General features: G+C 35.6%; 2 protein-coding genes across 4 annotated transcripts in view; one reads left to right on the top strand and one right to left on the bottom strand.

The window, feature by feature from the left end:
• Positions 1-19757, bottom strand: part of LOC127854541 (tubulin monoglutamylase TTLL4-like) — a 724238-nt gene that overhangs the window by 512929 nt on the left and 191552 nt on the right. Inside the window, exon 4 of the mRNA XM_052389605.1 lies at positions 1534-2716. Coding sequence (XP_052245565.1) covers positions 1534-2716 — 1183 coding nt within the window. The remainder of the gene's footprint in view (positions 1-1533; positions 2717-19757) is intronic.
• The window catches only part of LOC127855724 (uncharacterized), a 663610-nt gene that overhangs the window by 471134 nt on the left and 172719 nt on the right, over positions 1-19757 (top strand). Inside the window, exon 4 of one of the 3 annotated variants that reach the window (XR_008037660.1) lies at positions 12962-13306. The gene's annotated coding sequence lies outside the window, so the exon portion shown is untranslated. Of the gene's footprint in view, positions 1-12794; positions 13313-19757 lie in introns of those variants that run through there. The other 2 variants (XM_052391516.1, XM_052391515.1) reach the window with 2 other exon arrangements.

Genomic DNA, 19757 nt, shown 5'->3' on the forward strand with positions numbered 1-19757 from the left:
ATGCATATTAAATATGAAGGTTATATCTCAAGGGACATGGAAGTTATGAGCATTTTTCGAAACCTAAACGCAAAGTGTGACGGAAAGACGGACGGACAGACAGACGGACAGTCCGATCACTATATGCCCCCTTTTCTTCGAAAGGGAGCATACAAAATACACTCAAAGTGGAGTCAGAATATTGTCCAAAACAAAAATATACTGAAGAAGTTTTATGATAAAAACTCAGCCTGCTTTCTAATCCAACATAAACAATTACAATTAGATTCAGCCTGCTGTCTTACAGAGCATTAATAGGTACAATTAGATTTATTAAAAGAAGCTTGAGTTTGTGAAACATGTATGCCCCTGACTTACAGACAATTAATCACTGTGTGCAATTGTTGAAATATTTTTAATATTGCATGTTCAAGTGACCTTCAACTTTGATCTCTTGATCCTAAAATAATACTACTAATCAGATTTATGTAAAAAGAGCTTGAATAATAATACTCATACCGTCGGATCCTCCAACGAAGTCATCATCCAGATTGTCCACGATGTCATCTTCACAATCTTCTGGGAAGTCCTCGTCCTCATTTTCATCCCCAAGTAGGCTGGCCTCCCCATCACCTGGCATCCTCTCCCTGTACAATATAGCCATTGATCGGATTAAGACAGGTTAACCCTTTCCCACTTAGAAGCAAAGTGAAAATGGCTAAGTGCAAACAGCATAAAACCAGAAAAGCCTGGGAGTAACTCGCAGTCTGTTTAGGTTTTATGCTGTTTGCTGCTCATCAGTATCTAAGGTTTGGAAATGAAGCCTTAAAAACTTGAAACTAGTTAGAAAGGTCTAAATGGTAGAGGGTTAAACTTGGAATGGTCATCATGGTGGTGATTGTTTAGCACATAACATAATATTTTTGTTCTAAATGCATTTTTGTAATTTTCTATCTATAGTCTTTGTATTAAAATCATTTTTCCAGGACCATCATGTCCATTAAGTATGTGAAACTGCCCATCAAGTCCAAAAATTACATAAAATAGACCACAAAGTAAATAAAGTAAATAAAACTGACCATCAAGTCCATAAATTACGTAAAACGGACCACCAAGTCCATAAAGTAAATAAAAGCCACCATCAAGTCCATAAAGAATGGAAAACAACCATCAAGTCCATCAAGTATGTTAAATAAACATCAAGTACATAAAGTATGGAAAACTTTAACCATCAAGTCCATGAAGTCTATACAACTGACCATCAAGTGCATGAAGTATGCAAAACTGACCATCAAGTCCATACGAAAGGATGTAAAACTGACCATCACGTCTATAAAGTATGTAAAACAGACCATCAAGAGCATAAAGAATGTAAAACTGACCATCAAGTCCATACGAAAGGATGTAAAACTGACCATCACGTCTATTAAGTATGTAAAACAGACCATCAAGAGCATAAAGAATGTAAAACTGACCATCAAGTCCATTAATTACATAAAACTGACCATCAAGTTTTTAATGTAAGGACACAGCAAGGACTCGGTCACTTCTTACCCTGATGGAATTTCGGACTCATCATCTGCTGCTTCATCTAATTCTGACCCAGACGTAAAATTTGTGGCTGACCCCTTTTCAGCTCCTCGAGGGGGTTTGGAAGGCGCACCAATGGCTGGTGGGCGTTGTTCGTGAATCATAATATCCGCTTTCGACTTCTTGCTATAGTACATTGTTCCCGATGAAGAACTGTCACTGGACAGTTTGGAACTATTTGAGCCGCTGCTCTGGCTTAAGGCAGCCTTGTTTGCCTTATTTGGCTTATTTATTACAGAGGGAGCCATATAAGTTACGCCTTTCGGCGGCTCTGCTTTCACGGTTATTATAGACTCGCTAGTCTGTTGAGTTTTGGTTGTGGCTGAAATTACAGGTTTTGGATTCGCCACTTCGTGGTACGGTTTAGTGGGAGTGTAATTCAGGTTCCGAACTGGCATCTGCGAATCTGGCGTAACATATTTCACGGCAGAACCCGGACGCGGCAGCGAAGAGACTGGTTTAGCGTACGCAACAGCCTTTGAACTATTTTCCGAGCCCACTTCTTGAGTAAAGGGAATGGAGCTCAAGCTTGAGTCCACATTCTTTGCAAGGGTGCTATTTTGAGTCTGTGAGGCTGCAGACACCTTTACAGGACTAGAAGAGGGGCTATTAACACTCTGATTTAACAACTGTGAACTACTCGAAGCAGGTATTACTTTTGACGCCGGTCCGAACTGATTCTTCAGTCCACTATTTTCTTTATTATTTGACTGACCATTCAGACTAAGGTCAGTTTCCCGTTCTAGCTTTGTCGGCGGAATTTCTTTTCTAGGACTCGCGGTGGCGGTAGATTTCGTCGCTCCAGTTTTCGATGCTGTCGTTTCCTCGCTAGTTTTTTTCGTTGTTGTAGATTTCGCTACGGAGGTCTGTGCAGGAGTCTCCTTTCGCAAGGCACTCTGGGGACGCATGAACGCGTTCATTGGATAACCAAATACTGGCGTTCCGTCTGGTCCGATATTAAACATGGCATTGGGACCCGATTGCATCTGAGATACACTGTTGGTCTTCTTGATCTTCTGCTGCTGTGATTGAAGGTCACTCGCAATGTCTTTGGCACTCAGCGGGCGGGCGTTTGGGTTGCTGTGACCCTTCGTTGTGGCAGATTTTGGGGCAGCATTTCCACTTGAGGTGGACGAAATGTTAGTACCTGGAATAACATCAGATACTGGTTACATTTCAAAAGGTTTTAATAACAGTTTTAACCATTTTATTTAAGCTGGATTGCATGGAAAACCTATAGCGTACTGAAACGCTCTCCAGTCTGTTTCCTGCGTAGAACCAATACTTGATGTCTATGGGCGAGATCTTAAGAACGCTCCCACAGTGAGTATCAAACCCGTGACCTCTCGCTCACTAGGCCAACACCATATCCACTATGCAACCATACAAACATTTTTGTTATTTCTGGAAAGGCTTTAACTAATGCGAGGAATCACGTGGTCAGATTTGAGGAAAAAAGGCCGCTATGCCTCGATTCGATGAAGAAATCGTCAGGAAATCGCCAAATATTCCATGAGTTATCCACACACTCAGACCAACCAGCAGAAAACGGTTGATACTCGCTGAAACCGCTTCCGGCTGGTCCTATGATAGGCGTTATCCGATTAAAAACAAGTAAGCAATAAGGTAGAAGTACCTGTTTGAAGACTCAATTTCTCCATCGAATCGAGGCATCTGCGGCCATTTTTTCTAAAATCTGACCATGTGATTCCCCGCATTGTTAACAATCATTTTTACCATTTTTACCATTTTTACCATTTTATCATTTATGAAAGAAATAAAATTTGACTTCAAGTTTTCTGGTTGTTTATGTGGTTCAAGAATAATTGTTATTAACAAAAACAATCAAATAAAAAAACAAAGCCAATCAAGTTATGAAGTAAAAGTAGACAGCTAAATTTAATTCAGTCAAGCTGCAAGATTGCGGGGGTGTGCATAACAATGAAAATGTGCGTACAAATTTGTCAAACAACAAAGCCACTAACATATCGACTGTATATATTATGACCACCAGCAGATTTGCGCAAATGCTTATGACTAGGCTTGCAAGCCCTATCATGCTTGGATTACAAGGACCTGTCTTACATCTGTTAAAAAAGCCGCTGAAATAACATGGTGGCATATTTTAATGTGAGAATAATAGCAGTGGCTAAATATGCCTTTATAATAGGAAAGCGCTGAAAATTTATTATACCAGTGGATCATTTAAGCAGGTGCTACAAAAAGATTTCCTCCATGGATTGAGAGGGTCTATCTATCTTGACCTCCAAGTGCTGTAATTGATATGGCCAGGGCCCTCAATCCATTTAAGGGGAAGCGGGTCACTACCTATAGCAGGGGGAATTTTCACGGCGTTTCCCTTTTTGGGGGATTTTTTACTTACTCTCTTATTATTACATTTGTACATGTTTGCACTATATTCATTGCTTATTTCATAATTAAGTATGTTTGAAAAGATTAAATTAAAATAGAATTTAGATATAATAATCATGAGGAGACATCTATCTATAAAAAAAAAATTTTTTTTTTATTTTTTTTTTTAGGGGGGATTTTTCCCCCGAAAAGGGGAAAAAAGTATACTTTTCAGGGGGGAATGCGGCCGAATTTAAGCCGTGGATTTGACAGATTGAGGGCCCTGATGGCATACGCCTTGATACTGAGGGGTCATGCTAGGTTGGCGCTAAGGAAAAAAACTTAGTCTCAAAATCTATTGGAGATCGGGGGCATGCCCCCCCCCCCCCTTGGATCCTAGATCGTCTGTGGTGCGTTTTTGGGCTATTTCCTGAGCAAAATTAAGACTTTTGTCTGAAATTAGCCCTTTTATTGCTTGAATTTTTTTCTTTGCTGGTGAGCCACTTGCTGACATTTTGCAGTCGATTTTTTGTTTACATAGACACCCGTGGCGAAGTGATAATGATACATTAACACCGACATCACCGTTAAACAGTTTTTGGTACATGTGGTATTTAAGTTTGAAACCACTAAAACAGCCCGCCTGTCTCGGTAGTAATTATACCACATTTTATAAAATCCAAACATTACTTTTTTCTTTTTTTTTTGTTTTAGAAGAAATGCGTGAGAAATTACTAAGTCAGCATGAGACCGTCATTGCATGTCAAAAACCGTGAGACTTGACAAGTAAACGTTTCCGATTCTGCATTCACGTCTGCACTATTTTAGACGTCCTCCGATCGCGAACCTAACGTTTGGTCATTTCCTGAGTTTACATTATTCTGTCCGCTTTCTTTTCTAAAGTATTGTGTTAATTTCTGTTGCTTCGACTTTCTATTTTCGCTTGCAGCATCAATTTTTCCCGGAATCTGCAACTCACTTTCTAAATCGGTCTTTCAAGTCGCATAGTGACCGTAAAGGGAAGTTACTCTTATCTACTTGTTTAGCCAATCAAAATCGTTGTTTCTTGGGAAATTAGTTTATAGTGGCTATGTCAATGCCATAACTCTGCCCATCTGATTAAATGACAATTCCGTACTGGTCGATTCGATAACGTTGAATCTCAACATCTATAGCATAGGTCATTACACGGCACGCTTCAGTGATTCAGTTATCACGTAAATCGCCAAGCAACCCTATAATGTTCGAAAAGTCTGGTCGCAGTGTAAAGCGTGACCAATTAAGACATTAGCCATGTGGATTATTTACCTAGGCGGTCGTCACTATCCCCTGGGGCCTTTCCGGTAAGGGTGTTATCTGTGTAATCTCAGCAATGTTTCTGGCAATTTAAACGGCCTGAAAACAGGCATTTAGAGTGTGCATTTGTAAAGCATAGGGTCTTTTTTTTAAATCGCCAATTTCATGAAAATCTTATTTTTAATCGCCAGCTAGGAATTAAAATCGCCAATGGCGATTTTGGCGATCGGTAACGCTAACGTAGGGTCATGGGTTCAATCCCAGTGGAGTTTTGGGGCAAATTTGGGGCCTTTATTCAGCCCCATTCCAAATGTCAAAAATTACATTTATCTTTCCCAAATGACTGCCATAAATTATCAATTGAAGGTTTTCAAACAATTATTTTTGTTGTAAATAAAAAGCAAACTTAACTTGACCCATCATAAATTCATTTAACCTATCATAATGTAACCTTAACCCAACAAAATGCTTACTTAACCCAACATCATGTCATTTTAACCTAACAGAATGTCAAATGAACACAACATAATGTTAACTTAACCAAACATAATTTCAGTTAACCCATCATGATTGACTAACCATACACATATCTCAGTTTCTCCTAACAAAAAGCAGTTTTGTCGTTCCATATAGGCTGTTCATAAAATACATATAGGATCTGGCACGAGTTGTCATATCGTACCATATTTTATTAAACGCGTTCAGGAATTTTGTTAGTAAGCGAGCCTTTGGCAAGCTAACTAATGCATTTCCTGGACATGTTTTATCAAATATGGTATGATATGATGAGTGTCAGATCTTTTTTATCACATGCTTTTAAATGAGCAAATTAAATAAATATTTACACAAACATAATGATAAATACCGAATGTTATTTACATTTCGTGACGTCATTTTACACATTGCAGCAAAATAACAAAATGCGATTGGTCAATAAACAAAAACTAAGCCAATGAAAAGGCTTAAAAATGTTGTATTACACATGTGTAATATAAAAAAATATGTAATGGTTGTATTACATGGGAAACAGGGTATAGCATGTGATAAAAAGGTGGTGAAATTTATCAATCATTACCAGTGGCTGCTTTGAGAAGTTGCTGGGGACTAGGTGGCGGTTTCATGGTAGAACGGAACGGCGTTGGCATGGTGCTGTTGGCTGAGGCATTGCTCAGACTGCTGTAGGCGTTGCGGGCGGCCTCAGCATTGCTTCGCACGGAAACTAGGTCAGCATGGTTGAACAGCTGGACGGGCTTGATGGAGTTGTTGCTGTATTTTAGCATGGGCTTTTGGGTCCGAAAGAATACAAGAGAAATTTTGTTAAACAGGTGGGCCTTAAAATATTCCAGAGCTCTTAGTAAACAACTGCACATTTTTGCCCAATCTGGAAAAGTACTGGTACAAGTGGGAAAAATTAGCATGAAAAACCCTGAAATTTGAATTTTTTGGTACTGCTCATTATCAGAAAGACCTGGGGCCTTATTCCAGTAGCTTCTTAAGTTTTCACTTAAGTTAAGAAATTTCTTAAATAAATTTCTTAAGTTAAATTTGAAATGTAAAAAAACAAAACATGAGACGCTTATTTATTCTCTTTAAAAAGAGTTAAAGGAAGTTAACTTAATTTTAAATATAGGAGAAAAAATACACAGAGTAAAGAAATTTATTAAGTTTATGAAGCTACCAGAATTTAACTTAAGTGAAATCTTATGTTTAAAGAAAAAATGGCGGAGATAAGCAAAAATATTGCGCAACATTTCAACTTAAGTTATTTTTTAACCTAAGAAGCTACTGGAATACGGCCCAAGTACAATGTCATGTAACTCACAGCTGGCAATGCATTTTAAAAGTAATCAATCATTGGAGACTTGTTGAATGAAGAAACATCAGTTGATAAAATACAATTGAGCTCTAGAAAATGAAGTTTGAATATTGCTTTATGACTATTTAAGATGATGTACAATGTATGGATCATAGTATTACCTGTGTCATGGCCAGGTGTAGTTTCAATTAATTGCTTGATACATATGTATATACCATAATGTACATTTTTTAATACAATGGTATTGGAGTCGTCAAAATGTATGTTTTGCAAACTTTATAAGTTGCTCTAAAAATTATAATTAAATAAAACTACTGTACAATAATGCCTTTTCTTTGCATAAGTATTTTTTTAAACTAATTTTTTTATTGTACAAGTAAATTGGTTTTTGAGTTGAGTAAATGAAAATTTCATCAAACTCTGAACGTACATAGGTAAATGTATCAAGGGAATGAACGCTATTGATGTGTTTGAAATTATGTTTAAGAATAAAAACAATCATTTCAACAAGTATGTTTTATTGTATGTAAAGAATTAAGAAACATGATACTTAATAATACTGAATTAGACAAACAGTGTCATTAATAAATTAATGATTCTGTAAAAATAAAAAAATATATCAAAACTACTCTCATTTACAGTATGTAAGTGTGCATTGAGTCTTTTGGGAGACAAATTACACGTGTTAATTTATCACCAGGCCAGACCAGCACAAGCTCTTCATACTGACCAGATATATAGCATAGTTCTTTACATCTGCACAGAGCCAGACCTATTAGAACTGAAATTTTGCAATACTTTCATAAAATAAAGTAATCAAAATATGTTCTCTACTTTTTTACATAAATTTACTTTTGGGTTATTTTAGGACAAGGTAGTATTTCTTTCTTAATTTTTTTACTGACGACGCATGTTTTAATTACCGGTATACTAAATAATTGTGTCAATAAGTCCTGACATGGCTTTACAGTTCACATTTTAACCCAACTTACACAGTGTGATTTAAGATTGTGTGTCACTATAATTATGTATATTACAGAAATTGTCCCAGATACCAATTAAAGAAATATTCAAGCTGGCAACCTTTTTTAGTGGACTGTATAGCTAAACCCTAACCCTAACATACTTTAATAATATATGATAACATACATGTACACCTCATATGATTTGATAATGCATTCAGTCACATGAAGCCAAGTACTGATAGCTCAAATCTTTATCTGTAAATTGTAGGTACAAAGTAAAATATTAGTTGATTGACGACACCAGTTGCAGATGTGTAATTTAAGGCATAAATATTTTTATTGAATATTTATACTAAGGTGATCAAGATGGCTACGTATTCTAAGTCAACTGTGGCTAGTGGCTCTGATTCATTTATTGACTTTTGTTGTTTCCCCTGTTTAGAGAACAAAATTGACCAGTGGGCTGACTTTTACTGCGAAAACTGTCAGAAATTTTATTGTGCAAAATGTATTAAACTGCATAGTCCGTTGTTTGGGACACATGTGACATACGGAAGGGGAGACACAAGTAAGTGGCCAGTGTCCAAGGAAGTGGAGGATTTCCTTCAGAAATGTGACCTTCATGACGACAAACATCTAGAAATGTTTTGTGAGGACCACAGTCAGCTGTGCTGCACTAATTGTGCTTTCCTAAATCACAGGTTTGTCAGACACATATTTGCTTTTAATTTTATTTTTTTCGTAAGAGACTATTCAATACAGCCTTATTCAGATAAATTTATTTCAAGTTCTTCTTTGTGAAATGAAATTTTATATGATGACTAGTATTAATAATGTGTCTGTTAAAAATAGAAATCAGTAATAAAATGAAGACATTCCATATCTTATTACTTGAAAATAGCATTAAAAAACTACAACAAAACACGATTAACAAACGTTCATACATATTATTGCATAATGGCAATTTAAACCACATACAAATATTTAAATATAAATTTCCATTTAGACAATGTGCTAAAGTAACACTGATATCCCAATCAGTAAAAGGATCTCCACCAAACTTGCAGCAACTATCAAGAAAAATCCAAAGCATTCTTGAAGAAATCAAGAAACTTCAGAATTATTGGGATACCAACATGCAGTCTTTGCAGGCTTCATACGACAAACAATTATATGTAATACATGACACGCGCCAAAAAATAAATAGTATTCTAGACAACATTGAAAAAAACACCATGAAAGAGCTAGATGATAAGTTGGCCAGTCTGAAAGCATCTGTCAAGACTGATGCAGACAATTGCAGCAAACTCAAAAATGAACTCAAGCAACTCAATGACGCAATACAGGACATTGTTGATAAGGGCAAAGCAGAACTCACATTTATTACAAGTAAGAAATGTATGGAAAAGATTGAGCAGTCTGAAACATATCTGAAGCAGAACTCGTTTCAGGTTGAAAGCTCGCTGACATTCCAGGCAGACAGGGATTTTCAACAGTACTTGTCTAAATTGTCAGGTCTGGGGAAGATTGTACTCAGTACCAAGGAAACATTAGTGTTAGTTGATCCAGACCAGGCACTCACTGTACAAGGGAAGTCAGAGTATAATGTGCGCCTACAGAGTGATTCAGTTAAGAACTGCTATATCGAGGCCATTTGTGTTCTCTCTGATGATGAGATCCTTGTTGCAGATAATGATAATAAAAAAGTTAAGCTACTCAATCATCAATACCAGGTGGTGGGACATTGTGATTTAAATGGTGATCCATGGGACATGTGTAAAATCACACCAAGTGAAGTAGCTGTTACTGTGGATGACTATTGGACACATAAGGTCCAGTTTGTCTCTGTGAATGGTGGGCAGCTGGTTAAGGGCAGGATGTTACAGTTTCAACATGAATGTATTGGTATTGCTCATATTATGCAAGACCTGTATCTCACTTCTGGCACTGCACTTTACAAGTATTCAATGAAAGGAGCCCTGTTGACTAAGTTGTATGAAGATACATCAGACGAGTTTACAGGTAACATTTGATGGATATATTCAGGTAACATTTGAAAATATCATATGAAATAATACAAAAGCATTAAGCTTTATATATACATATTAACACAAAAGTCATTTGTATTTTACCTTTGCCAGTTTCAGGCAATTATGTTTGCAAATAACTGACATATTAATTTCACTATAAGTAAATGAAAACTCCTTAATATTAAAGTCCTTCCTTTGCTCAAGTATTTTCTTGCCTTTTTCATTACTGTATATGACTTTTTCATTGGTAAAGAAAAATATTTTAAATAATTCCTCTATAATAATCATGTCAGAAAGCTCAGACTATGTACTGTTAACGTATAGAAATTCGTCGGTATGAAATTTCGTGGTTTAATAAAAAACAACTATTTCGTTGACACGTAATTTTGAGGATTTCAAATTTTTGGGGAAGACTGACCGTCATAATAATGAAACTTTTATAAAAACAACCAGAGTAATAACGAAGCATAATCTGCTAATCTGTATTGACAGCAAGACTTTAAGTTAATGTGCACTGAAGCCTGAAAGTGTTGCCGATAATTGTCAATAAGAGGGATACAGCGGCACACTTGTGGGTCCCCGCTCGCTAATTGCCATCAATGTTGTTTTGACAATATTTGCAATTTTCAGCACAATCAGTCCCCTAGTAGTAAAAATTGAGTAATAAGGTCCCCTAAATACATGTGTGAAAACGTTATGTCTCTTTTAACTTTAATTGGCACTAATTGACATATGTGATAAATCTGCAAACTGTTAATTTGACGATGTCACGTAAAAGAGAACAATCGTTGATGTACAGTTAAAATTCCATGCTTGAATTAAAATGTATTATTACCAAAACACTTATCAAGAAAACAACATATTGTATTAACTAGCATATCTCAATCTAACAATGTCTCTTTCAAAATGGTTGAAAACTGGAACAGTTCAGACACGTTCTCCTACTATAGCAGGATTGCTCGACCCTGCAAAGGCTCAGTCTACGACTAATTAGCATTATTGACACAAGCCGCTTTCGATTCAGTGGAAGAAATGGTTAATGGCCGTAAATGGAAGCGTATAAACAAGAGCTGTCACTAGGACAGCGCTCTCGACTATTCGAGTGCTTGACAGTATAACGTAAGCCATCATGGAGAGGGGGGATATAATGTGGGTGTGTGGTCATTTAATAGATGATCTTTCAAAAATAAGACAAAAAATATATAAAAAAAATTTTTTTTTAAATTGGGGGGGGGTTCTGGGGTGGAACGTGGGGGATGCTTTGGGTGGAGTCCATTGTGGCATGTCAGGTAAGTGTTGTTTTGTCAAAGTATGAATCAAATCTGATCATAAATAAAGAAGTTATGGCAATTTAAGCAAAATTTATTAATTTGACCTTGAGAGTCAAGGTCATTCAATAGTCAAGGTCAAATTGAACTTGCCAGGTACAGGACCCTTATGATAGGAAGAAAATATTTGAAGTTTAAAAGCAATAGCTTTGATACTTAAGAAGTCAAGTGGATCTAAACACAAAATTTAACAAAATATTCAGTTACTAAGACAAACAAGGGCCATAATTCTTAAAAAATGCTTGATACAGTTGTCTGCTCTTGTTTATAGATTGGGGTCATGCTGATAAAGAAGTTTGCAAATTATGAAAGCAAACTTTAACAAAGATTTATCAATTCTATGCATATTCTAAATGGAAAAAGGGCCATAATTCTTACAAAATGCATGATACAGTTGTCTGCTCTTGTTTATAGATTGGGGTCATGTTGGTAAAGAAGTTTGCAAGATATGAAAGCAATATGTCAAGGGACATTGAAAATATTTGAGGTGGTACGCAAACTTTAACATAGAGTTATCAATAATATGCATATTCTAAGTGGAAAAAGGGCCATAATTCTTACAAAATGCTTGATACAGTTGTCTGCTCTTGTTTATAGGTTGGGGTCATGTTGGTAAAGAAGTATGAAAAATATGAAAGCAATATGTCAAGGGATATAAGAAATATTTGGGGTGGTACGCAAACTTTAAAATTTGCACGCTCACGCTAACGCTAACGCCGGGGTGAGTAGGATAGCTCCACTATATATATTTCATATAAAATAGTCGAGCTAAAAATGTATAAATAATCGTTGGTACTTGAATTCGTGGTTCAGCGGACCAACAAAATCCACACAAAATCGTACCACACGAAATGTAATGGTTTTACAGTAAGTGAGTAAAAGTACTTATTTAGTGTATGTAAGTGCTGTTCATTCCATAGGGTTTCAGCATAATATAATCATCCTTGAATACATTATTCATTTTAAGAAAAATCATGCTTTATTAATGAACACAAATAGCTGGGGTGAATAAAAGTAAGAGTGTCTTTATAATCACATCTTGATTCTGTTAATAACTAACTACAATGATCCTACTCTCTTTACAGTATTTAAGTGTGCAGTGAGTCCTTCAGGTGACAAGATATTTATCACCAACAGTTCCCATAGCAAGGTCCTCACCTAGGCCAGAGATGGCACAGTTCTCCAAACCTTCACAGACCCAGACCTACAACACCCATGGTGTATACATGTGACTGCTCTGGGACAGGTTCTGGTCTGTGGAGTGTCATCCAGCACTATCATTCAGCTGGATGGGGAAGGCAAGAAGAAGCTGGCAACTCTTGCTACCAAGAGGGATGGACTTAATCACCCACTCTCAGTCTTCTACAATAGGAGAACAGCATCCTTCATTGTGGGACAACGTTTTTGCAATAACATCCTTGTGTTAAGAGTAAAATAGGTGTTTTTTCACAAGTTTCAGTACAAACATTTTGGAACATGTACTTTCAACATGAATTCTTGGCCACCCCAAACTTGTATTCAGTATTACGTTTCATCACATAATTCACATGGATGATTTAATATTGTCGTGCCTACTAATGTCAAATAATGAATATGTTTGAAAAGGTACATTTATAATTAACTTTGAGAGCATGGATCTATTATTTAGTGTTTTGTTTCAATGCATAATTCTTGCGGGATTATATATTGTGTTGCAATACAATTTAATATGCGCTATCATCTATTGTTGATAATTATTTTTCCTTTTCAATCGCATATAATCAGTGTATTGTTGTTTTCTTGATATATATCTTAAAAATGAATAACATGTACATACATGATTTTTTTGTGTGGTTATGTTCTATAATATTTTTGTGTAATTGTTGTGCACAGTAAAAAGAACAGCAGGGTGCAATTAAGGAGGGAAGGTTTTACATTTTCATTGTATTATTTAACAGTCACCATGTGTTCTGTCCTTAAGAATATAAAGTTATTTAGATTGACAATTATGTATTGTACAGACTTCTTTAATTGTTGGTTTTAGATTTTACTTTTGTTGATTACAGTTATATATGTATTTACTTATGTCATGCTATCTGCCTTTACTGTTCAATATGTTTTGCTGAATAAATTAACTTTTAATTATGTTCACATTCCCCTTTGTCCTTTGCATTTTCTTCCAATTAAATATACAAATATTTGCATTATCTGTGTTAACTACATTTCCAAACACGTTGTATGACTTAAATATGCCAGTAATTTTTTTAAGTTTATTTTACAGCCCGTGCTATCGATTTGGAAAAATAGTGTGATAATCCATGAAATCAGGAAAAATTAAACATAATTAATATGATTATAAATAACAGTTTTCTAATTCTTTATAAGCGCATGTTTAACTGCATTTTAAACTTGTTATTATTAAGTGCCAAAGAATATTATTGCTTTATAATAAACTCAATAAGACAACTAGGGAGTCTAACGGAAAAGTTTGGCATCTTTTAGGGGAAATTTTGGTAAGAATTTTTGGATTTTTTTCTTTTGTCATTCTGAAACAGCCTGAAAATGGCTGTTTTGGGGCAAAAAAGATCACTGTATGCATTTCCATTGCGTGCTTTATCAGGGGTTTTTGGGGTTGTGGGGGATGGGGTCTTTAGCCCTTACATGGGGGAAATTTTACATGCGATTTTCCACTTTGGGGAAAAAATTGTGCGTGTTTTTTCCTTTATGGGGAAATATGTTAAGAGTCTTACTTTTACTGTTTAATGGGTTTAAAAAAAAGACTGTTATTTTCTTCATAGATTAATGTTTCTGGTTAATTTAAATTCCATAACTAGAAATGGCGCGGCACAGGCCGACGCGTATCCCCACGCCGCATGTTTGACCCAGGGGGAACCCCAGGGTTGGTAATGGGGCCATGCATAGTTGAGATTGACCGTATTGTCATAAGAGATGTTCAGTTTCAATTGGAGTGAATCGGTGTAGAAATGAAGAAGTTAATGTAAAATAACATAAAACAAGAGATGTGTTTGTCAGAAACACAATGCCCCCTCCTGCGCTGCTTTGATTTATTTAAAAAAAATAAATCATTTGGCAGGTTCATTACTTACCTCCCTTTAAAGCTTATTACTTTCCTTGGATTTGTTTTTTTGACCTTTGACCTTGAAGGATGACCTTGACCTTTCACCACTCAAAATGTGCAGCTCTATGAGATACACATGCATGCCAAATATCAAGTTGCTATCTTCAATATTGAAAAGTTATGGCCAATGCACCATACCGGGGGCATAACAAGAGCACCGCATAACGGGTGCCACGCTCGGCTGCGAAAGTTTGTCAGAATTTTTTTTTAGAGGTCACAGTGACCTTGATCTTTGACCTAGTGACCCAACAAGAGATGTGTTTGTCAGAAACACAATGCCCCCTACTGCGCGCCACTTTGAAATAAAATTTCTATTTATCATTTGGCCGGTATAGACATCATCTCCCTTTAAAGCTTTATTACTTCCCTTGGATTTTGTCCAATCCAACCGGAGGGGGGGGGGGGAGAGAGAGAGGTCTGTAGACAGTTAAAAATGACCATGACCAAGTCAGACATCACTGACAACCAAGGCCTGTGGTTTATCAAAGAGATCATAGCCAGAGTTCATCATGTATGTATGAACATAAGTCCACTGGTATTTAATGAAAACTAGCATTCACAAATTAGAACAGGTAAGAAACAAGGGACAAAATTGTCACAAAACCAGGTTTTCAATGTGCAAAAAAAGTTAGATAAAGGGAGACAACTAAAACTGAACTGATTTAATCAGTTCAGTTTTAGTTGTCTCCCTTTATCTGATGATTGTTTAAAATTAACCCCATTCGTATCAAAATAAATATATTTTTAGTCGTGGTGACCTTGGAATTATTGACGTAATTCTTTCGTGCCACACACCGTCCCATGATGGTGAACAAATGTGCCAAATGATTTTAAAATCTCACAATGAATGACATAGATATGGCCCGAACAAGCTCATTTATGGCCATTTTTGACCTTTGAACTCAATGTGTGACCTTGACCTTGGAGATATCGACGTAATTCTTTCGCGCGACACACCGTCTAATGATGGTGAACAAATGTGCCAAATGATTTTAAAATCTGACAATGAACGACAAAGTAATGGCCCGGACAAGCTCATTTATAGCCATGTTTGACCTTTGAACTCAAATTGTGACCTTGACCTTGGAGATATCGACATAATTCTTTCGCACGACACACCATCCAATGATGGTGAACAAATGTGCCAAATGATTTTAGAATCTCACAATGAACGACAAAGTTCCCGTCTGTAGATCTGCCATAGTCATCAGCACTTTTCTATGGAATTCCATAGAAAATATTATGGAATTCTACGGAAATCGATGGAAATCCATGGAATTTGATGGAATTCCATCCACTTGCCAATTTTCCATCTGAAGCTGTTATGGAATTCCACGGAATCTTGACTAAAATTCCATGCATTTCCACGGAATGTATGGAAAACACCATGGAAAGTTGGACTTAGCCATTTTTTTCAACGGAAATCGTTATGGAAAATAACTTATACATTTTCTTGGATGGAAATCAATGGAAAATAACTTAGAAAATTTTCGCTGGTTGTCTGAAATGTATTTGTAGTTTAATACATGTATGACTGTATTTGCATCATGTATTTTGTATTTAAAAGAAAATGCAACAAAGATAATTATAAATTTGTTCTAGAAATTGGAACAGTTCTGGAACTGTTCCATATTTGTGTTCTAAAACGTATGTTCTGGAATTGTTCCAAAACAGTTTTTTTAGAATAAATCCAGAATATTTGTGGAAAATGGCTTAGGACTGAAACTGTTCCAATAATTTCAAGAACCTTTTTAGAACATTTCGAGGACAAAATATGGTCAAACATTTCTAAAAATGTTTTAAAATGTAGTTGTAGAACACATCTAGAACGCTTTAAGAACCAGTAAGTTCTACAAAATTTCTTATGGGGAATAAGAACACATATAGAACACCTTACACTTACAAATAGCCAAATAGACTTCATAGTAGCAACAGCAGCAGTAGTAGTAGTAGTTTTAGATGTAGTAGCTGTATTAGTAGTAGTAGTTGTTGTTGTTGTAGTAGGTGTTGTTGTTGTAGTAATTGATGTAGTAGCAGTAGTGTTTTTTATATCAGTAGAGGTTGTGGTGGTAGTAGTAGTAGTAGAAGTAGTAGCATTAACAGTTTCTGTAGCAATAGTAGTAGCAATAGAAGTAGCAGTAGTAGCAGTTGTTGCTGTAGTAGCAGTTGTTGCTGCTGCTGTTGCTGCTGTTGTTGTTGCTGCTGTTGTTGTTGCTGCTGTTGCTGCTGTTATTGTTGCTGTTGTTGTTGTTGGTGGTGTTGTTGATGCTGTAGTAATTAAAGTAGTAGTCCTGCAGAAGTAGGAGTATTTGTTACTTTCAAAGCAATTTCTACAAGTTTAAATTCCTTAACCCTGTCCAAGTGGTATACACACTGTTTTTTCTCAATATCAAACTCAGCCAGTCCAGGTTGTCAAATAACAATCTATCTGATAAGCCAAGCATGTGTTGTACATAAGATGTTGGGTATGTTTGCTGCAAATCTATTGGCTATAAGATATAACAGCCTTTTCTAATTGGCTGAATTCAAATACAGAAAGTTTACCTGTTAGATTGAAACATGAAACATGGTGGACAATGTACTGGTTTAACTTGTTAAAATAAAGTTAAAGACATTTAACAAACAGAAGAGTTCATTAGTTTTTCCATTAAAAACACTTTCTTAAAATACTTATGTATTTATATCATTTGGAAAGTGACATGAAATATTGCTAAAGAGTGATGCATACAGTGTTTGAGCAGTCTGTCTAGGAATAAAACATCAACTGAAGGTTTGTGATTTTTATTATATCTAAATATTCCTTTAAATTTAATCTTCTTATGACATTATTGTAGACCTTTTTATGTGATATTTGAGGTTTTAGTATGGCAAATATTAGTTTAAAAGCAGCTGTCACCCAAATTTTCACTTAGTGGAGCTTGCAGGTTGAAAAAGGAAGTAATAAGACCTATGTGGAGAAATTAATAACATTGAATGTAGTATCGGAATTTTCTCATGCAAGGTTATGGAACTGCAGGCTAAGGAAGTTTTTTACTGTGCATGTTGAGCACTCAATGCTCATTAATGGTGTTAATGTTTATTATTATCCCCCGCCATAGGCGGAGGGATATTATTTTGGCGTTGTCTGTTCGTCCTTCCATCCTTCCGTCTGTCCGTCTTTCCATCCGTCCGTAGTCATATCTTGGAAGTGCTTTGGCAGATTTCACTGACACTTGGTATGAGTATGTATATGGATAAGAGGATGATGCATGCCAAATGGCATTGTACACCATAAGTTAATAACAGAGTTATGGCCCTTTGTATCTTGAAAAAATGCTTTTTGTGTGTCCAAGGCCATATCATGGAAGTGCTTTGGCGGATTTCATTGAAACCTGGTTCGAGTATATATATGGATAAGAGGATGATGCACGCCAAATGGAATTGTACACCATCTGTTAAAAACGGCGTTATGGCCCTTTGTATCTTTAAAAAATGCTTGTTTGAGTGTCAAATATAATACTTATGTGTCCAGAAGCATGTTGGCGGGGGATATCAATTCAACGTATTTGCTTGTAAATAAAAAATTAAACCAATGGAATTGGTTTTTAGGTATCTGAGTGTGCATTTTCATACCAATAGAATTACACATCTTTCTAATTATAGCAATAATAAATTTGTACTAATCATATCAACAAATTAAGTTATGCTTAGTGCTTTGCGATGTATTCACTTCGTTTTTAGTTCTCTTTCTAAAGACCATTTAACAACTTAATATTTAAAACAATTCATGAATTACGTTCCCTATACATTTTCATTATGTGCTTTAATTACCATTGACCAGTTGATGGAAGATACTGCAGAGTTTGACAGGGAAATAATCCAACAGCAAAGCGGCTCTTTAAGCGCATTTACTTAGAGGACTTACAGGGCTACAAATTCATGGTAAATATTGTCATGCCCTGGGCTAGATAAGTTATTTAATGTTAACCACCTGAAAGTATTATGTCTTTTTGGAATTCAATATATTAGACTAAGTCATTTACACTTTTCTGGATCCTGGGATAACTTTAAAAGTTCTAAGTATTTTTTCATGAAAAACGGCCACCGGAAAAACTTTGCGAAACCGAAATTTCGCAAACTTAAGTACCCTTTTTCTTGAAGGTTTGCTTATTTGTGATAAAGTATAAGATAAAAGTCTAACTTGTGATTAATAATTGGTTATTTTTGCTTGTTAAATGCGTTTTCTTCACTTTGAACTTTATTTGCAAAGTTGGGGTTCCCATGGGATTTTTGTAATTTCCCATGGGATTTTTCATTATCCCATGGGAATTTTGGTTTCTCCCATGGGATTTTTCTCCAGCTTTTTTTATGGGAGAAAAAATCCCATGGGATTTTCAAAAACATAAAACACGTTCATTTGTGCTTAGTTATCGATTTTAAGCATTGTTAAAGCATTTGTGCTTATTTTCGTTCAATTTACTTTGATAGAAAAAAAATCCCATTTTTTTATGGGAAAAAAAAAAATCCCATGGGATTTTTTTCTGATTTTTAGAGATTTATTCATGTAACCTTCAGAAACACTACCTTTTAACAAATGATGAGCATTTCTCGCGATTTCAACGCGTTATATCGTGTTTTAAAATAATAAAAAAATCCCATGGGATTATTTTCCCATGGGATTTTTTTGTCCCATGGGATTTTTTTTCCCATGGGATTTTTTTTTTCCAATGGGATTTTTTTAAGGTATAAGTTTCTAAAAGCTATATAATAATAATAATAATAATAATAATAATAATAATAATAATAATAATAATAATAATCGTGCTCAATATGATGAATTTGTACTTTTAAGCGACTAACATTTTTATTCGAGCCGATCGTCGAGTCCGAATGGTGAGTATAAGAGCAATTTACCTGTACAAATAAATCTCAATTGTGAAGAGAACGCTACCGTACTATAAAATAATCTTGATAATAAGTCATATCATTTCTCGACAGAAAATGAAAACAGTATCCATATTGATGTCAGCAATGTCCCCTGCTATGATAAATATTGACAAAATGAAAAACCTTGACAATAATTCCGTGTCGAATACGCATAAGATTATAGCAATCAAATTCATATAAGCATTGATAAGATAATTTGCGAAAATGGGTCTTATGTCAAATACGGCAAGCGTAGCTCCATTCCATAATGTCCGGTATTAAGTCACGTCAAGTTTCGTGGTCGAATTATAGCATAATAATCATTTTCACATTACGCGATTCATATGAGTTTCCCTACATATATTGTGTTAAAATTAT

This window comes from Dreissena polymorpha, chromosome 13 (assembly GCF_020536995.1).
Source record: "Dreissena polymorpha isolate Duluth1 chromosome 13, UMN_Dpol_1.0, whole genome shotgun sequence".
Lineage (NCBI taxonomy): Eukaryota > Metazoa > Mollusca > Bivalvia > Myida > Dreissenidae > Dreissena > Dreissena polymorpha.